Source organism: Hemiscyllium ocellatum, chromosome 25 (assembly GCF_020745735.1).
Source record: "Hemiscyllium ocellatum isolate sHemOce1 chromosome 25, sHemOce1.pat.X.cur, whole genome shotgun sequence".
Lineage (NCBI taxonomy): Eukaryota > Metazoa > Chordata > Chondrichthyes > Orectolobiformes > Hemiscylliidae > Hemiscyllium > Hemiscyllium ocellatum.
Genome location: NC_083425.1, coordinates 39196085 through 39217496, shown reverse-complemented (window position 1 = coordinate 39217496; position 21412 = coordinate 39196085). Strand labels below are relative to the sequence as shown.

The 21412-nt window shown below is 40.4% G+C and overlaps 1 protein-coding gene across 1 annotated transcript in view; it reads left to right on the top strand.

Moving 5' to 3' along the window:
* Window positions 1–1464: 1464 nt before the first annotated feature.
* LOC132827838 (protoheme IX farnesyltransferase, mitochondrial) overlaps window positions 1465–21412 on the top strand; it is a 150066-nt gene continuing 130118 nt past the window's right edge. Inside the window, exons 1-2 of the mRNA XM_060844586.1 lie at window positions 1465–1571; window positions 20575–20714. Of these exons, the coding sequence (XP_060700569.1) occupies window positions 1541–1571; window positions 20575–20714 (171 nt within the window). The 5' untranslated portion in view covers window positions 1465–1540. The remainder of the gene's footprint in view (window positions 1572–20574; window positions 20715–21412) is intronic.

Genomic DNA, 21412 nt, shown 5'->3' with positions numbered 1-21412 from the left:
CTGATAGCCAGATATCACTGGAGTAACACAGACTGCAGTGTACATCAGGATCCTGTGGAATTTCAGACACAGCAGACTTTCTGAGACTTGAACGTTTGATTGAAAATTCTCCTCTAATCTAAAAAACCTTTCCTCCTGGAGGATTCTGCAGATCTTAAGTAATACTTACCCAGGAAACATTAAGAAATTAAAAACTGGTACAATTCACAGGGAACTTTAAAGTTGACCTCCCAGTTTACCACACAACCTTTTCCCATCTACAGCTTCTGAGATTACTTCAATTCCTTAAACTGCTGAAAAAAACACCACTGCATCACCCCAAAATGATTTCACTCCATTCAAGAGACCCAACACCTATCATCATTGCCAGCTAATTCCTTTGGGACTCAAACCCTTATGCCCCACAAGCCAGATGTGACACCCTCCCCCATCCCTCTAACCCTACACCAATTGGCCTGAATCTTGGAACCAAAAACCTTTCCTTACCAAAATTAGCCTGAACACCCAGGACTTGATTCCCCTTGCTAGACCTTGATAGGCCCTCTCTCTAGCCCCTCACCTACTAGCCCTGACATTCTGCACCGAGCCCAGACTAGCCTGGGTAATCTGTCACTTACCTGGCATCTAGCTCAACTGGCACCTTAACCCACTGCCACCCTAACTCCAGAGTTACCTGACATGCTTACCCTTTCACAGCAGCTGTAAAACTGCTTGGCTGTACCACTAGACACTGAAATCTCAGAACAGGGCACACTGAATGCTGCAACTGGAGGCATGGTTTGCCTTTTCTGAAGATCCTGCCCCTCCAGGGGATGTCTTAAGAATTCAGGGATACTCTGTAATTCTGAAGGGGCCAGGGTCAGAATTTTCAGCTGGAAAAGCGAACATCAACATTAATGGAAAGGGGAGGAGAGGAAGCACAGCCACCCATTCACCTGAAATTGCCTTTTGATTACCTTTGCTCAAACTACAACACTGGGGCTGTGGGCTTCCACAACTGCTTTTATACAGTCCTGAAGTAGGGGCACACTTGAAACGTTGACTTCTCCACCTCCTGCTGCTGCTGCTTGACTTGCTGTGTTCTCCCAGCCTCCTGCTTTTATACAGCTTGTATCATACAGCCAGCCGCTCCCATCCTTGGGTCTTGCACAGACCATTCTGCTATAACGCGAACCACCTGCGCCCTTTTAGAAACATCGCCAACTCTTTTAGCGCGGTTTCTAAAGTGCGACCTTTTTCCATAATGCGGGCTTGCACAAGAACACGACCGTCGCATTATAGAATAACTACCTGCAATGATATTTACAGCTAAAACACATTTTGAGATACCAGTCCGCGAACACCTCGCTGTTCCGGCGCCGGTTCCAAAGGTCGGGCCTGGTCACTATGGGAACGAAGCGGTGACCAATCGCCGAGCGGCCGGAAACTGGGAACCGGAAGTGCTTGTGGCGCGGGGTCAGGGAGCGGCGCAAGATGGCGGCGTGCAGTAGGTGAGGGCGGCGGAGCCGGTAAAGAGGCCTCTGTCTCAGATACTGAGACCATGTACAGTGTGTTATGTCGGCTCTTGCCAGGTACGTTATTGGACGAGAAAACGCAAGTTGTCTGGAGAGGAACACAAACAAAAGGAAGGATAATAAAACAGTTGTGATATTCCCGCCTTTCATTTCCTGTTGACCCTGTCAACCTTGAATCGAGGAAAAAGATGAAAACCTGCAAACGCAGGATATGTTCAGTTGAGCTCGGTTGTTTCACTTTTAAATAATGTTTTACACAAAGTCTCTCCTGGGTACTGACTTACAAAGACCAAGAGCCCCCTTAAAGCATACACAGTCCCCAAGAGTTAAAATGAATCCTCCCCAGAGTGAAAGTCTTCCGTGGAATGAATTGAGAGTGACCACACTAATTACTTTTCCCATTAATTGGCATATATTACTCTTGAAAATAGCGCAATGCCAAGCTTCTCTCGGGATTTTCTTTTAATTGGGACCTTTGTGTGTTCCTTGCACGTTTCCTGTCGTGGAATTAATTTTGGGGTAATATTAAGAGTTGGTTTTGTGCCATCAGCTATTGTTAATGAAGAAACAGAATACTTGTTAATAACGGCTATGTAGTTTCCTTTTGTGCCAGACAGTTAAATATGTTCCCGATCTTGGTTAAAAGTGCTAAAGGTTATTCCTATAAGCAGATATTTGTATTTAAAAGTTAGGGTTTGCGATAATAGAATGATCAAATTTTACAGTGATTATAATTGTGCTTCGAGACCGCAACTGACTGACTTTTCAGTTATAGTCTTGTACAGCAGATATGCACATGTATTATAATCTTGTCAGATATTGTATAGCAAATGCCATTTTATTGCATGGTTTACTTATGAACTATGTTAAGTTTTATTTATGTTCCCAGTTTGAGTGTATTGTACAACTTTGTGATATGATTTCTCATTCTGATGGTAATAAGCTTTGGGTCATTTCCCATTTGTAAAAATGATTACCATGCAGATGAGTCTTTATCACTGCCCCAGAGGGCAGTGGAGGCCCAGTCTCTGGATTCATTTAAGAAAGAATTGGATAGAGCTCTCAAGGATTGTGGAATCAAGGTTTATGGAGATAAGATAGTGATTAAGGATGGTCAGCCATGATCATATTGAATGGTGGGGTAAAAAATGAGGTCTGCAGATGCTGGAGATCACAGCTGCAAATGTGTTGCTGGTCAAAGCACAGCAGGTTAGGCAGCATCTCAGGAATAGAGAATTCGACGTTTCGAGCATAAGCCCTTCATGGTGGTGCAGGCTCAAAGGGCAGAATGGCCTATCCCTGCATTTATTGTCTATTTATGAAATCTAAGTGGTCCTGTAAGCTTGAAGAAGCTTTGGGGCAGCGATTATGAATGTAGGTCCAAAATGCTAGCTTTTGGAGCGCTGTTCCTTCATCAGAACACTAGCACCCAAATGAAGGAGCAGTTCTCTGAAAGGCTAGTGTTTTCAAGTAAACCTGTTGGACTATAACCTGGTGTTAGTGCTCACTGCATATGCTGGAGATCAGTGTCAAAAAGTGTGGTGCCGGAAAAGCACAGCAGGTTAGGCAGTATCTGAAAAGCAGGAGAATCAACATTTTCTGCATAAGCCCTTCATCAGGAATGTGGAGGTGGGAAGAAGGGGGTTGAGAGATAAAAGTGAGGGTGGGAGGAAGACAACTGGATCTAGGAGTAGGTGGGGGAAAGGAGAACAAGGAAACTGGTAAAGTCAACATTGAAGCTGTGTGGTTGAAGGGTCCCAAGGTGAAAGATGATGCATTCTTCCTCGAGTTGTTGGATGGCTTGGATTTGGTGATGGAAGAGACCCAGGACTTGCATGTCTTCTGCAGAGTGGGGGGAGGAGTTGAAGTGGTTGACTCGGTGGGGGGTGCCTCCCTCATCAAGTCCACACATGCTGCTGCCCCCCCACCTCCCCCTGCCAATAAGCCCATCCTCCGCTTCCAGCACCTTACCTTGCTGCCATAAGAGATGTAAAATCTATGCCCACACCACTTCCTCTCTTCCCCCACACCTCACCTCTGTCCAAGGCCCCAAAGAATTTTTTCACATTCGGCAGAGATTTTTCTGCACATCCAAACACCTCATCTGCTGTGTCCATTGCTGTTGATGTGGTCTCCTCGACATTGGGGAGACAGGATGCCAACTCACGGAATATTTCAGGGAACATCTCTGGGGTACATAGACCAAACTATCCCACCGTTCCATGGCCAACCACTTCAACTCCTCCTCCCTTCACTCTGCCAAGGATGTGCAACTCCTGGGCTGGCTCCACTACCAAATCCAAACCTCATCTTCCGCCTTGGGACTCTTCAACCGCATGGCATCAAGGTCGACTTCACCAGTTTGATTATCTCCCTTCCAGCCCCACCCTCATCCCAGATCCAACTCAGCACTGCCATCTTGAACTGCTCTACCTGTCCAACTTCCTTCCCACCTATCCGCTCCACCCTCTCTACCAAGCTTTCACTATCACCCCCCCCCTTGCATCCACCTATTGTCTTCCCAGCTACTTCCCTCTACCTCCTATTTATCTATCAGTGACCCCCTCCCCAATGAAGGGCTTATGCCCAGACATTGATTCTCCTGTTCCTTGGATACTGCCTGACTTCCTGTGCTTTTCCAGCGCCACATTTTTCAAGTATAACTTGGTGTTGTGTGATTTTTGACCTTGTCCAACCCAGTCCAACACCTCCACATTATGGATGTCCACATTCCAAAGCACATGACAGCAGTGCAAAACCTGGTACGTAATGCTGTACAGAAGGGTAGTGAGGACTATGGCTTTTACACACTTTGGGTTTCGTCTTTGCTCTGTGACTGTGCAGAGGAACCTCCATTATCTGGCATTCGATTATCTGAATTTCAGATTATTCAGGAAGATCGCAAGGCCACGATGCTTGACTAAACTATATTATCTGGTATTCGATTAATTGAGCAAAATACTACCGGTCTGTGTCCTTTGGATAATCGAGGTTCCTCTGTAGTTCTTCCATGCCCATTCATATGGTCAACTGAATGTACAGCTTTTGAAAGCCTATTGTCTACTTCCTTGTCTATGATGATATCAAATCAGATAACTCTCCACAAACAGGGAAATTGTTTAACATTATTCAGCTTGGTCTCCTAGTGTCAATGTGCTTGGTGGTGTGTATTCTTCTTGGGGTATAAGCTTCTTTAGGACCTCAGTTTTCCTTAAACTGATTTTTGGTCTGAAGGGTTCTCCTGCCTTGGAGAAACATGGTCTTGTAGTTACAGTCGCAGGTCTGACTGATGATTGAACACTCCTGGTCCACAGTCAGTGAGAAGTTAACTGAGAGAGTTTTCATGTGTTTTTTTGTGTGAGCCTGAAGACACCTGTGGTTGTAAATATTTTGATCTATCTGGAAGCATATGTAAACTCCCTCTGCAAAGTTTTACTCCAGTGTCATGCTAAAGAAGATTGGAAATTAAGTAAGAGCGAAGAAAGTGAGGTCTGCAAATGCTGGAGATCAGAGCTGAAAATGTGTTGCTGGAAAAGCGCAGCAGGTCAGGCAGCATCCAAGGAGCAGGAAATTCGACGTTTCGGGCATAAGCCTGATGAAGGGCTTCCTGATGAAGGGCTTATGCTCGAAACATCGAATTTTCTGTTCCCTGGATGCTGCCTGACCTGCTGCGCTTTTCCAGCAACACATTTTCAGCAATTAAGTAAGAGACACTACACATTACTGTTTCATGCTATTGGAAATTCTGAAGGAACTTGAGTAGTTTGTATTGTGCTTGACTGTCCACCTTGATTCTCATGAACCTGTTTTACCATGGTCTGAAATTTGGCTGGGGTTTCAGGTTTTCCATCGACTTTCCAAAGTCTATTTCTTTTCATAGTGTTGCATGTTTTGGCGAGGTCTATAAAAGTGATGAAAGTTTAAGGAACTGTGGATGCTGGAAATCAGAAACAAAAAGGAAATTGCTGGAAAAACTCAGCAGGTCTAGCAACAACTGTGTAGAAAAATCGGAGTTAATGCTTGGATTAACCCTGCAGTGACCCTTCCTCAGAATTCTGATTCAGCACAGATGCTGCCAGACCTGTTGAGCTTTTCTATGAATTTTTGGTTTTGTGTTTATAAAAGTGATGCTTTGGTCAATTCTATAAAAGTGATATACAGGCCTTCACTTGTATTTGTCAGATTGCAAATATTGCATCTGTGGTGTCTGTATTTACTCTGAAAGGGCAGTGGCTTTCTGGGAGGTTTCTTTTCTACAAAGATTGTGCAGGCTGCTGTCTCAGAATTTCTTTGGGTTGTCTCTCAGCCTGTTCTCCGGTTTAATCACACTAAAATGTAGTCTCTATCAGTTACTTGTTTGAAAGGCAGGCAGAAGCCTGTTCATAAGTGTTCGAGCCAGGATCTTCCCAGCAATAAAAATAATGATGATTTTATAGTTGATGTCTGATTTTTCTCCTATGTTTTTATATGAGCTGATGGAGCCTCATGGAGCTTGGTATGGAGGATAGACCCCCCTACTTCAAAGTTTCAGTGAAATTCTGGAGACTTTATAACTTTTCATCTGGTTTATGACAGTCTTAGTTTCCTCCAGATAGGTTGTTATTTTTTTCTTTTTTGACAGGCTGTTGTTAGACACAGTTGATGGTAGAATCAAGCATTGTGCACTGAAAAATATTTCAAAATGGCACAATCAGGGATCCTGAACTGATTACATGTTGGTGTGTGTATTGACTTGCCATCAGGGTGTTTTTGGCTTGATTTGCTGCTCCATGCTAGAGTGCTTCATAAGCGTTTTTTATACCCCTAGCATCAGAGTACACTTGAGGTTTTTCCGCAAGTGGAGTCAGTCTTGTTTGATTTTCTGTTTACATTGAAAGGTGCTGTATCCTTAATGGAAGAATGCCTTTTTCTCTTGTCTGGCTGATTTAGGTAAAACTGATAAACTGACTTTGGATTTTTGTGTCATTTTCATCACACAAGTTTGTGTTGTACTTCCTGGCATGCCCAGTCACCTGATTGGAAGAATCCAGCACTGAAGCTTTGATGGGTTTCTTCTGGAGCAGCATCAGCAGTAAGATCCAATCTGGCCTGTAAGGTTGCTCATTATCTATCTTTGCAAGGTGAAGTTTGACCATCTCAAACATAGGAACATTGTCTCTTTATATTCACTGGCATTACCATCCATGAATTCCCCCACTGTCAACATCCTGGGATTACTGTTGACCAGAAGCTGAACTGGAAGTGACCCACTAGAGGCTTTGAATTGTGTGTCCAGTAGATCACCATCTAAGACCATAAGAAATTGGAAATGGGAGTAGTTCATTGGATCTCTCAAGCCTGCACTGCAATTCATAGGATCATGGCTGATCCAACATTCCTCATGGTCTCTTTGCTGTCCTTTCTATGTAACCCTTGATTCCCTGATTGATCAAGAATCTATCTATTTGAGCCTAAGAGGGGGATAGAGCTAGGTAAAATTACAACATTTAAAAGGCATCGTGGATGAGTACATGAATGGGAAGGGTTTAAAGGGATATGGGTCAAATGCTGGCAAATAGGATTAGATTAGTTTAGGATATTTGGTGCAAATGAATTGGACCAATGGGACCGTTTCAGTGCTGTCTATCTCTATGACTCAATATGCACAAGGTCTGTGCCCTCTTAACCCTCTGTGGCACGCAGCTCCATAGGCTCTCAACCCTCTAAGAAAATAAATTCCTCTAATCTCAGTCTTCATTGGCATCCTTATTTTCAGCCTATGTCTCTGATCCTAGATACTCCCATGAGGGGAAACATCATCTCAGCATTTACCCTGTTAAGCCCCTAAAGAATCCTTTATGTTTCAAGGTGACCACGTTTCATTTTTCCAAATTCCAATGAGTAGAGTCCCCATCTGCTTAACATTTGCTCATAAAGCACTCCCTCCTTACCAGGGATCAATCTCGTGAACCTTCTTTCAACACTCCCCAGCAAAATAATATATTTCCTTAAATAAGGGAAGTAAATTGCTCTCAGTACTCCAGATGTGATTTCATCAGCAAAAGTTGGAAAGTTGTAGCAAGACTTTCCTACTCTTATACTCTGATCACCTTGAAATAAAGGCCAGTATTCCATTAGCCTTTCTGCTAAACTGCGAGCTGTGTGCTAGCTTTCTGTGTTTCTTGGTCCCAAGTCTCTTGGTGTTGGGGTTTTCTGCAGTTTTTCTCCATTTAAATAATAGTCTGTTCTTTTGTTCTCCCTTCCAAAATAAACAACTTCACATTTTCCAACATTTGCAACTTTTTGTCTACTTAACTATTCTATCAGTATCTCCCTATAAACTGTAAACTGCCTGTAACCCTCTCGCAACTTGTCTAATCCCTAAACTCTGTCCACTATATAGCACACCCAAGTCAAGAATTAATGGAATACTTTTCACTTGCACGGATGAGTACAACTCCTAAAAACACTCCAGAAGCTCAACACCTGCCAGGATAAAGACAGCCTGAGTGATGAGCAACCCCTCCACCATTGATAGCAATAGTAGCAGTATGTACCACTTACACAATGCACTTCAGTAACTCACCATAATTCCTTTGAAACGTCTTCCAAACCCTTAGCTTGACCCACTTAAGGGAGTGCCTCCTAGACCTCTTCTTAATGTTACCCCATTGCGATATCCCAGACACCAGGCATGGTAGCACAGTGGTTAGCACTGCTGCCTCACAGCACCAGAGACCCGGATTCAAATCCTGCCTCAGGCAACTGCCTGTGTGGAGGTTGCACATTCTCCCCATGTCTGCGTGGGTTTCCTCTGGGTGCTCTGGCTTCCTCCCACAGTCTAAAGATGTGCAGGTTAGGTGAATTGGCCATGCTAAATTGCCCATAGTGTTAGGTGAATGGGTCTGGGTGGGTTGCTCTTCGGAGGGTTAATGTGGACTTGTTGGGCCAAAGGGCCTGTTTCCACGCTGTAGGTAATCTAATCTACTTTGTGTGACCCCAAGTGAAAATTTGAGAAGTACAAGAGTTGTTGAGTATGGATGTGCTTCTGAGTCGACAGATTGTTGAGTGAAGTTGAGCATATTGGTAACCTCTGAGGTAGAAGGATTAGGGCAGCAACATACACTATCATCTGCAAGTTTCGCTCCAAACCATAAAGCATTCTGACTTGGAACTATCTTGTTACCGCTTTACTGTCACAAGGTCAAAATCCTGGAAGCCCTTCCCTGATAGCATTAATGGGGACATCTAAAACATATGTTCTTGGGTTTGATTAGGAATGAAGAATTAAAATATTTCTGGCAATGCCCATATCCCATTGTATATCTTAATTTTTTTTTCAAAAGGCAGTACAAAGAAAGAGTGAGAAACAAGCAACGTTGATCTTGTGATGTGGCAAGGGTATGAGAGGCCCATATAGCAGCCTCCTTTGCTGTAGCCATTCTATATTTATAGGAAATATATTGCCAGAAATTACTTTTGGGATGAGATGCTAAATTTGGATCTTGCTCACCAACTAGTGCATTGAAGCAACCCCATACAGATGCTCAAAAGGAAAGGGGGAATTTTTCAGTATTTTACTGGTCATTTATCATGTCTCAGACCTTGCTGTGTGCAACTTTTCTGCCCATGTTGCGACAGTGCCTATATTTTACAAGTACTGAAAATAAAAATGGAAACTGCTGGCAATTCTCAGAAAGTCTGGCCACATGTGTGGAAAGAGAAAAAGTGAACCTTGAATCAGTTCTGCTTAATGATCAAAAACCTAAAGTGATAATCTGTCTCTTTATACATGTCATACTTGCTGGGCATTTTTGGTATTTTCTGTCTTATTTCATATTTCCAACATCTGCAGTACTTTGCCTCTGCATCAAAAAAAAGTACATAGTTGGTTTTGTCGGTGTTCTTAAATAGTCTGAGGTGATGACATTTATTAATGTGGTGAATTTCATTGATAGAATTTCAATCTTTGCACATATCATGTCACTGAATTAGAAACTAGACATTGGATAGGAGAATCATTTGGAGAATGAGTTGTCTCTATCAGAGCAACCAGTTTATTGGCAATGGTTAGTGCTGATTGTCTGCTTGGCAGGAAGTGGTTCAATGAAACCTGAATAGAGACAAAAAAGAAACAGATGCATCAAACTCATGGGTGGATAAGTTCCAATTGGTAAACCATGTCACAAATGTATATATTATCTAGTTTGCAAGTTTGCTTGCTGAGCTGGTAGGTTTGTTCTCAGTCATTTCGTCACCATGTAACATCATCAGTGAGCCTTCGTTGAAGTGCTGGTGTACTGTTCCACTTTCTATTTATGTGTCTTGGTCTATTAAGATAGATGATATCATTTCCAGTTCTTTTTCTCAGAGGTTGGTAAATTGAGTCCAAATTGATGTGTTTATTGATGGAGTTCCACTTTGAATACCAGGGCTCTAGGAGTTCCCATGCATGTCTCTGTTAAACTTATCCTAGGATGGATGTGTTGCCCCAGTTGAAGTGGTGTCCTCCTTTGTTTCTGTGCAAGGGTATTAGTGATAGCTGGTCATGTCTTTTGGTGGCTCATTGGTGCTCCTGAAGGCTAGTTTCCTGCCTGTCTGTCTGATGTAGTGTTTGTTGATGTTCTTGCAGGGTATTTTGTATGTAACATTTGTTTTGCTGGTTGTTGATACTAGCCACCAGGATACAAGAACACCAACTAGCCACCAAAAGACATGATCCACTATCACTAGTATCCTTGCACACAGACAAAGAAGGATATCAGTTTGACTGGGCCAACACATCCATCCTAGGGCAGGCTAAACAGAGACACACATGGGAATTCCTAGAGGCCTGGGATTCAAACCAGAACTCCATCAATAAACACATCGATCTGGACCCCATTTACCAACCTCTGAAAAAAAGAACTGGAAATGATATCACCCACCTTAATAGACCAAGATACGTAAATAGAAAACGGGACAGAACACCAACGCTTCACCGGAGGCTCACCGATGATGTTACCTCACATGGTGAGAAAACATCGGAGAACAAACCTACCAGCTCAGCGAGCAAACTTACAACCTGAACTTCAACCTGAGCTACAAATCTTCTCAAAAATCACATATATTGTCTAAGCTGTTCTTGTTTAATTTTGTGAGGATGTTGGTAAAGGTACTCGGTTTTGGAATCTGACTGCAACTTGGTAATTCCTCTGTGTTTGTTTCTGGAATATGCAGCTGCCTTGGCATTTCTGATGACTTATACAGTACTGGGTGTCTAGACTATGGTTAAGGATAGCTTTTGTGAGTCAATATGTATGTAATAGTTTGGCTTCTAATTGTTGTTTCAATTACTCACTTTTTTATGATAGCCGTCTGCTTAATGACTAATTTCTACTTAATTTTCTTTACAATTAAGTATATTGCGGAAAGACTAACACTGAAAATGTTCAGGTTTAAACAAGCCAATACAATGCTATTGACAGTGGCTATGGAATAATAAGAAAGATCCCACCATAATTTACTCAAACTGACTTAATAAGCTACTAAACCTACTTTAATATGACTACAAGCAAACTCTTTTGAATTTTATGGTGTAATTTCTGAATTAAAAATTCCACTTTGGTGATGGAAGTTGAAGGTGAATCACAGGTGATATATTCAATCTTTGTTTCAACCATTTCTTTTTGTCTGAGCATGAGACATTAAATCAAATAATTGTTCGAGAAGTGAGGTGATTTGAAGGCATTGAAAACAGTGCAGTAGAAAATGCGAGTGGTTAGTCAGGCCTGATGTGAAAGTGTAAAGGAAAGAAAAATGTGAGATGATAAACACTTAATTTAGCAGAGTTGATCAGAAGAGGCTGACAGAATGGAAGTCAGTGTTGAATATTAGGAGGAAGTAAAATTGCTTGTTACCAACTGAGTTAATAACCTTACAAGAGAATGTTGAGCTTATCTAATGTCAGTACGTTATACATCTTTGGAGATGGAGATTCCACAACACTAATTGAATGAAGCGTCATTTTGGGCTAGCGCCTAAACTATTTACATGGAAAGTAATTTTATAATTTAATCTGAGAGTCTGTCGTCTGCTGTATACAATAACATATCAAGGTGACTGTTTCTCTTTACCCCTCCAGGGAAACATGGGAGAAATATTGGGTTATAGTGGGCGGCACGGTGGCACAGTGGTTAGCACTGCTGCCTCACAGCGCCAGAGACCTGGGTTCAATTCCCGCCTCAGGCGACTGACTCAGTTCTCCCCGTGTCTGCGTGGGTTTCCTCCGGGTGCTCCGGTTTCCTCCCACAGTCCAAAGATGTGCAGGTCAGGTGAATTGGCCATGCTAAATTGCCTGTAGTGTTAGGTAAGGGGCAAATGTAGGGATATGGGTCGGTTTCGCTTCGGCGGGTCGGTGTGGATTTGTTGGGCCGAAGGGCCTGTTTCCACACTAAGTAATCTAATCTAATCTAAACAAAAGTGAGGCTTAAAGCTTTAACACAGTTTAAAAGGCCAGTATTTAATTTCATTTGGGTGAAAGGCCATTTTGTTGAAAGTTATTACATTGTTCTTACAGCACACAAACTGGCCATGTAGCCCAACAGTACTTGCTGGTGTCTGTGAACCACATAAGCCTCCTCCCATAAAAATCTTCATTGAATACCTTTTACATTTCTGCCTCACCTATTTACTAGCTTCTTCTTTAATATGTCCATCATAATAATCTGAAATATGTCTTGTGGTAGCGAGTTCTTCAAACTACTTTTTTGGGTAAACAATTTTATCTTGTGTTCACTATTGTATTTATAATGGGCTATTTTGTATTGATTGCCCCTAATTCTAGTGTCACACATAAATTAGAGATACTTTATCTATGTTTTTCTTGTCAAACCCTTTCATAAGCTTAAAGATCTTGAGTCAATTGGCCCTACTTAGTTCTAGCTTCAGCATTTCCGAACGTGTAGTTCTTGTGCAATGCTAGTAAATCCACTTTGCATGTTTTGTAATGTGTCTATGCCCTTTGTGTAGCATTTTTAAAAAGATTTACTCACGGTTATGGGCACTGCTGACTGGGTCAGCATTTATTGTCCATTTTTAATTCCTGTGGAGAAGATGATGGTGTAGAGATGCCCACAGAACTGTTAGGAAGGGAGTTTGAGGAATTTGTCGTTAAGGGAAAGGCAATAAAGTTCAAAACCCAGGATGGCGTGTGACTAGGAGGGATGTTTGTAGAGAATGATGTTTCCACAAATCTTTGTCCATGTTCTTCCAGTTAACAGAGATGAATTTGGTTGATGCTGTTAAAGGAGACTTGGTGAGTTTCTGCAATGTATCTTGTAGGTGGAGCATACTCCTGCTACTCTGTATTGGTGCTGAAGGGAGTGCAGATTGTGGTTGGATTGCAAATCAAGTGGGCTGCTTGTTTTGGGTGGTGTTGAACAATGGGTATTGTTGGAGCTGCACAAATCAGGCAATTGGAGAGTGTTCAATCGCATCCTGACTTGGAGAAAATGGATAGGGATTGAAGACACAGGCTGTAAGACATTCGCTAATGAATTCTCAGCTTTTTGAGGCCATAGTGTTTGAATGACTGATCCAATTCAATTTTCTAGTCAGTGTTAAATTTGCATGTTGATAGAGGGGGGAATTCAACAATAGTAATGTCATTGCACGTCAAGGAGAATGTAAACTAGTAAGGTTCAGAATACAGAGCAACCTTGATTACCCGAATGAGACAGGCGGGGAGTATTTTGTTCAAATAACTGAGGATTTGGATAGCGGATTGTTCAGATAATGGATAACGTTTTTACGGGACCTTGAGATCTTTTTTGGATAATCTGAAATTTGGATAATTGAGGTTGTTCTGTATTCTAAACCTTGCTAAATGTATCCCTTAAATGAGTCTCAGCACTTTATATTTTTGTAAATAGCTTTTTTAAAAAATCTGTATTGCTACTTTTAAACTTTAGTGTATCTACTCTAGATCTTTCTGATTTTCTTTTTCATTTTAATTTTTTTTGCTCTCTAGAACCTCTCCCAATGTCATTGCATGAAAGTGAATCCCTTTTACTTCTGTTGTTAGATGCGACATTAAATTGAGATCTTGAGTGGCCTTTTGGGTACATGTAAAGTATTCCTTGGTGTTGCTTGAAAGACTTTTCCTGATGTCCTGACCAACTTTTCTCATTCAACAGTACTACCAGAAACAAATTATTCACAAACAAAGCCAGAAATTGCGGGAAAAACTCAGCATCTTTGGAAAGAACGGAGAGTTAATGTTTCAGATCCCGTAACACTTCTTCAGAATCAGTCCTTAACAAAGAAATTCATCAGCTGTGAAGCATTTTAGGATATTCTGAGAATGTCATGGTATCGTTTTATCAATGCATGTTCTTTTCTGAAGTCAGGCAAAGGGAAAACCTGAGTACATTGTTCCAGCCCCAGTATAAAATGCTGCAAAGGAAATAGGGTTAGACAGCAGCAAAATGGAGCTTCCATCTGCAGCCTTCTGTCCTGGCTCAGCTCCCAGACATCAATGATACGTAGCAATAGGTTAATTTTTCCCCTCTAAAACCAATGTTTCCAGAAATTCTGGATTGGAAGCTTTGGAATTAGAAAAGCTGGATTAAATATTGTCCTGCTACCAAATGAATCATGGCAGGACAGCCCTTTCATTTCCCACATCACTTTTGAATGCCTGATTTCTGGCATCTCTGTAATTGGTGCCAAGAGGCTACATAGGCACTCAGAATTAAATACTGTATTTGTGGAGAGCTTCTGATAACTATTTATGTGGAGCATGAATAATGAGAAAATTGATCTGCTGCATTTATAAGATTCAAGACAAATCCCCTTTGAAATCTTTTTTGATGCGTTTGCATTAAAGCAAGTGCATCGGTGTTCTGGAAAATTGAGTAAATTGTTGTTTAAGTGATTTTTTTTGTGATAAATGTGCAGGACATTACATTAATGCGTCAGTGTCTAATGATTTGTGTGATTTCTGCTCAAGGAAATTAGGTGTAAATATCTTAATTGGTTACTTGAATTAATGTATTCTAAGGTAAGGGAAATGTCTGAAATTGGAGATGAATTATCTTGTCACACATTGAATTAAGTCACTGGTTTGAAATAGCAATTTTTGTGCTGATTACAGATCATATTTACACAGAACAAAGTCAAATTATAACCATTTATTTTCCGGGCAGTTTTTAGTCAGTGAAATTATTTGGAATATTTTATTTATAGGTAAAATGGCTAAAACTGTACGGTATTCTTTAGTGAAATTATGCTTCTAAAAATGTGAGAAACTACAGAAAAAGCATGTTTATCTTTCAAGTAACAGTTTAACCAAAGACAGCCAAAAAAATATTTTTCTTGTAAATCCAAGTGGTTAAATGTGAAGTAGTTTTAAGGTAATTCATGACTATTGCAGTTAAATTTGAGACATTAGTTCAAAGTCATATGAACTGTCTTTGGTTCAGGCATCCTTGATTTGTGAAAGTTTGTATTAATTACTGTTCAATTCTTGACTGTGTGTGCAACTCATGACATTGAAGAATATTTAGTGGATGAAAATGATTTGCATGACCATAAATCACTTAGCATGGACAAGATTATCATACTAAAGTTGGGGAGAGGAGAATGTTTTGATTAGCTGGGAAATTTTTAATGTTGACTTCAGAACCCATGGTCAAATATAGGCCAGAAACCCTGATTATTCACAAGTCCTCATCAGCTGAAGAATACCTGCTGTTCCATGTTGTTGAAGACCATGTGAAAGAAGCATGAAGTGTATCAAGTGCACTGAATCTCCTTTGCTATCTTCAAAGTTTATCACAACGTGTGGCTTGGTAGCAGCTCAGCAGTTCTGGCTGAGGTGATCAGCTAATGTGAAGGACATATTTACCAGACTGTGCCAGCTCTGGATGGTGAGAGGACCACTAAGCAGTAAGCCTTTGAGCTCATCCTCTCCTTTTACTTATTTAAATGGAGTTGGCAGGAGTGACAATTGCAGAGACACCATCCCATCTTCATCTTCAACCATAATATGTGCTAAATGAGATAAGTCCAGAACAGCTTCAAACTGGGTGTCCATGAGTCAGTGAGCTATATGCAGCAGCGAAATAGTTGTATTGGCACCCAATCTGTGATATCAGCACATCCCTCAACTTACCTTGAAACCCGAGAATCAACCCTGGTTCAATGAGGAATGTTCAATGAGCACACCAACAACAACACTAGGGATACCTAAAAATAAGGTTCTGGTACAACGCATTCAGTAGATTATTTCAAATGTTCTGAATCTTGCTACATCCAGTCATGACAGATGATAGCAATTAAACAATTAATAAGAGGAGGAGAATGCTCTGCAAATATGCCCATTTTGAATGATCAGGGATCCACCTGGTGAATGAAAAAGACTTAAGTATTCACAACTATCCTCAGCTAGAGGTACAGCAACACAACACTGGAGGTGCCATCACCTGCAAATTCCCCTCAGTTCACGAGCTATATCACCATTTCTCTATTTTTACTTGGAGAAAATATGGGAACTCCTTCCTGTACCACATGTTGGCAGTAAATCAAAGAGAAAGCTCACCAACATCATTTTGAAGGCTACTTGTCATGGGCAACCGATGTTGACATTGCCAGCAATATTTGCAACCAATGAACTCATGAAAATATATTCAGGAATGTTAAACAATGTTGTACCTATAAAAAAAAGAAAAGATTTTATCATTATTTTCCAGGATGTCTGCCTGCCTTCATGCCAATTATATTTTCCTTTATTGATGTAACACAAGAATAAGACAACATTTGCAAAGAAAATTCTATTTTGTAGTTAAGTTGTCCTGCATTAGAGAGAGGTGAATGAATATTATGAGTTTATGGTTTCATTTTAAATTGAGGTGATCAGCTTGAATGGTTGCAACAAATCCCAATGCATGATCTAACTCAGCCAATTGCCGAAGTCATGTCAAAATTAAATGGTTTGTGTCTCTGAAAACTGTGTTGAAGTAATGAGAAGCTACAAGAAGATCACATTATTTATGATCACATTTTTTGTAGTGACTTAGATTTTTCAATTTTTCAGCACTTGTCATTCATTGCACTTGTGGTTTCATTCCATTTTCAAGGGATTTTGAAGTGCAGCGTAGCATTTTAAAGATCTTCTGTGCTGTACATTTTATCATTTTCACTTTAGTGTGAATCAGATCCAATGTCAATTAAACATGAATCAACAAGTTTCTTTGATCTGCACATTTCACAGATACAAATTTTATCAGCAAAACAGTCTCTTTTACAAGCATCTTGCACTCTCATCATAATACTTGTGATAGTGTAGTCCTTCATAATTTCTTGTCAATCAGTCAACAAAGAACCTTGGTTTATGGTCTACTGTTTAAACTCCCAGTTGTTTAGCATATCCATTGTGTTTCTGGCTTTTACGGTGGGTCAGCCCACTTGAAAAATGCCTACTGGGCTCCTACAATTGTGTACAGGTCACCTCCTGCCTCCAATTTGTCTTTATGTCTGCCAACCTCTCAGCTTTTGTATCCTAACTAGCTTTCTCTTGGCTCTGCTTCCAAGTCAAGTGTCAGTGGGTCACATGGATTGGTGTTTTTTTACAATGCAAGGAAGTGACAACTTATCTGTGTACACTTGATGTAGATTCTTGTGTTTTTCAGATAATTTGAAAAACATTTACAGACTACACAAACATTTTAAGCTTTCTTTACCGTAATTCTTCCAGGTCAAAGGTGGTCACGATAGTCAGTATACTATATTGTGGATTCTTAAGAGTCGTAATTAAAGAGAAACTGCATTTTTGTTAGTGGAAAAGTATTTTGACATTCCTGGTGATATCTTAATATTTGTAGGCCAGACTGCTGTATTTAATTATTTAGCAACAAATTTCAAGTTATTAATAGTTGGCCTGAATTGTTTATTGGTGTTTATCCAACAGCTAAGTCCTTCAGAGTTTTGAATGACTTAGGATTTGTTGCATGTAATGACACAAGTGACAAATGATAATATCAGTGTTAAACTAAATCACCCCAGAAAGATGGCATAATGTTTCATATTAAAATGTTATTTTAATACATCACATCAGTTCAGAAATTATATTCCAACAAAGTGATTTATTACACCAGAGCACATGTGCATTCAACATATGATTTGCTGGGTGTACCTTACTGTGTAACTGTTATGAACAATAAATACATTGCCCTAAGGCTGTTTGTTTAATGTATAAAATTGACTAAGATTAATTGGGATTCTGAAGTAAAAGTAGTTCTAAATTATGGTACTCTTAAAATTACTACAATTATTTAGAAAGCTTCTTGACTTTGAAAACTACCTATTAGTTATCACATAGCAGGCCCAGACTAGTATAGACATGTGAACAAGGAACTGAGATGTTTCTGCCCACATGTTGGTTTTCCAAGCTAGGAAAACCTTTCTATCAAACACTCTTAACTGTTTGCATTGAGAGATCCATCATATTAACATTGGAATAATTCCTGGCTGTGTGGATTCTACATAATGGAATCCATTGCAGTAGAACTACACATAATCGAATGGAAAAGTAACTGATATATGTCCCAAACTATCTGCATTTTCTGACATATTTATTGTGTATGTAACTAAAGAAAACAGTGACATTAAAATATTAAATGGTGGAAACAATGCATTTCAATACTGAGTTTATTCCATATTCTCAAGTGTAGATTCTTGTGGGTCAGTTTTTGTTCGAAGTGTGCAGGAGGGTTTTCTGACACAGAATGTAGACAGGCCAACAAGGGGCGATGCCATATTGGATTTGGTGCTGGGGAATGAACCCGGCCAAGTTTTAGATTTGGAGGTAGGTGAGCATTTTGGCAATAGTGAGTGACCATATTTCAGTTACGTTTACAATAACAATGAGCAGGGATAGGTATATATGCAGGGAAAGAGGTATAACTCGGGGAACAGCATTTATGATGCGATTAGGCAAGTTTTAGGATGCATAAGATGGGGAAGGAAACTGCAGGGGATGGACGTTCTTGAAATGTGGAGCTTATTCAATGAACAGCTACTGTGGGTCCTTGATGAGTATATACCTATCAGGCAGGGCATTGGTTGTCGAGAGGGAGAGACCATGGTTTACGAAAGAAGTTGAAGCTTTTGTCAAGAGGAAGAAGGAGGCTAATGTGAGGACGAGGGGTAAAGGTTCAGTTAGGGTGCTTGAGAATTATAAGTTAGCCAGAAAAGATTTAAGGAGAGGGCTAAGAAGAGCCCCGGAGAGGACATGAGAAGTTGTTGCTAGATAGGATCAAGGAAACCCCTGAGGCCTTCTATAGGTATATCGGGAATAAAAGAATGACTAGAGTAAGATTAGGCCAATCAAAGATAGTAGTGGAAAGTTGTGTGTGGAATCTGAGGACATGGGGAAGTGATTAATGAATACTTTGCGTCAATATTCACATTGGAAAAGGGCAATGTTAGCGAAAATTCGGAGTTAGAGGCTACAAGCTTAGATGGGATTGAGTTTGACAAAGAGGAGATTTTAGCAATTTTGGAAGGTCTGAAAATAGGTAAGATCCCTGGGCTGGGTAGGATTTATCCTCTGATTCTGTGGGAAGCCAGGATGGATTTTTATGTTATCATTGTCAACAGGACTAGTGCCAGAAGACTGGAGGATAGCAAATGTTGTTTCCTTGTTTAAGAAGGGGAGTTGGGACAACGCTGGTAATTATAGGCTAGTGAGCCTGACTTCAGTTGTGGGTAAGATGTTGGAAAAGGTTATAAGAGATAGGATTTGTGAAGGGTAGGATGTGCCTCACTAACCTTATTGAGTTCTGCGAGAAGGTGACAAAACTGGTAGATGAAAGTAAGGTGGTTGATGTGATGTATATGGACTTCAGTAAGGCGTTTGATGAGGTTCCACACAGTAGACTCTTGAACAAAATACAGAGTTCCGGGACTGAAGATGATTTAGCGGTTTGGATCAGAAATTGGCTAGCAGAAAGAAGACAGAGGGTGGTGATTGATGGAAAATTTTCATCCTGGAGCTCAGTTGTCAGTGGTGTGCTGCAAGGATCTGGTTTGGGGCCACTGCTGTTTTTCATCTTTATAAATGACCTGGATGAGGGCATAGAAGGATGGGTTAATAAATTTTGCAGTTGGCACGAAGGTAGGCAGAGTTGTGGATAGTGACAGAGGATGTTGCAGATTACAGAGGGACATAGATAAGATGCAGAGCTGGGCAAATGATGTTTAATGCAGAGAAATGTGAGGCAGTTCACTTTGCAAGAAGTAACAGGAATTAGGAGTACTGGGCTAATCGTAAAAGTTTTGGCAGTGTAGATGAACAGAGAGATCTTGGTGTCCAGGCGCATAAATCCCTGAATGTTGCCACCAAGGTTGATAGGATTTTTAAGAAGGCGTGTGGTGTTCATTGGTAGGGGGTTTGAGTTTTGGAGCCACAAGATCATGTTTCAATTGTACAAGACACCGGTAAGGTCGCTGGAGTGTTGCATACAATTCTGGTCACTGCATGATAGGAAGGATGTGGTAGCTTTGGAAAGTGTTTAGAGGAGATTTACTAGGATGTTGCCTGGTATGCAAGAAAGGTCTTACAAGGAAAGGCTGAGGGAACTGAGGCTGTTTTCATTGGAGAGAAAGGGTTGAGAGGTGACTTAATTGAGATGTATAAGATAATCAGAGGGATAGATAGGGTGGAAAGTGAGATCCTTTTTCCTTGGATGGTGAAGACTAACATGAGGGGGCATAGCTTTAAATTGAGGGTGATAGATTTAAGACAGATACCGGGGTAGTTTCTTTACTCAGAGTAGTAGGGGTGTGGAACAGCCTACATGCCTGCAACAGTAATAGACTCGCTGACATTAAGGATATTTAAATGGACATATATATGGATAATAATGGATCGGTGTAGGTTAGATGGGTATCAGATTAATTTCACAGGTCGGCGCAATATGGAGGGCCAAAGGGCCTGGATTGTGCTAGAACGTTCTATGTTCTAACAGTATTGCATATTTTAACTCTTATTAAAGCTTTATTCCCTGAGGTGCTTACAGTTTGTTTTCTTCTGTCTCAGGTCGCTTGGGAGTGTGTGTTTTCGAAACGCTTCAAAAAGTAACAATCATAAAGCAATTTCCAAAGGTTATTGTCCGTCATTGCAGATCAGGCAATCATGAATGGCTCTCATTTCAGAATTTTACAATTCCTAAATGCCAGGTTAGTAAATGCACTTTGAGTGTTCGATGGTTCTTATATTTTTGGAAAACATGGATATGTTTCTTGAACAAAATATAAGTAAAATGTTGAGTAGATATGATGGGGGTAAAGCAAATGGGGTGTATGGACAGTTCTAATGTTTACTCCCTTTCCAAAAAGCTTCATAACTTTTAAATGTGGTTGTTGTTGGTTTCCTTTTGTACTGAATGGCATAAATATTGTTGCTTGACCAATCGATAAATATTTTCCTGTATCAAAAAGAGCAAGTACCGTGACAGAGCATGAGGACATGCAGATATTCTGACTACAGACAACAACGTTCAGGGGATAACCATACTCTGTGTGGAAAGTTCACATGTACTTTTGTGTTGAATAATTAAAATGTTATTTTCAACTTGAAATTGATGTGGTCTCCCAGAAAAATCTGCATTTCTTTAACAATAAAAAAGAAATCAGTCAGGTCACAATAGATGGTTCCCTCATTAAGTAATTATAAAGTACTTTGTTTTCTATTTTCTTTGTTGGAAGGTTTCTTTGCAAAGACCAGATAGCAAAAATAATGTAATTAGGTTTGTAAAATTTCCTTTTTCCTTTCATGTTTCCTGATTTCAAATTGGGTATCTTCTGTTTGTAAACAAGGGTTTGTATACAGTGAATTCTCTTGTTGGTCGTCTGGATCAAGATAACGTGTTTGACAC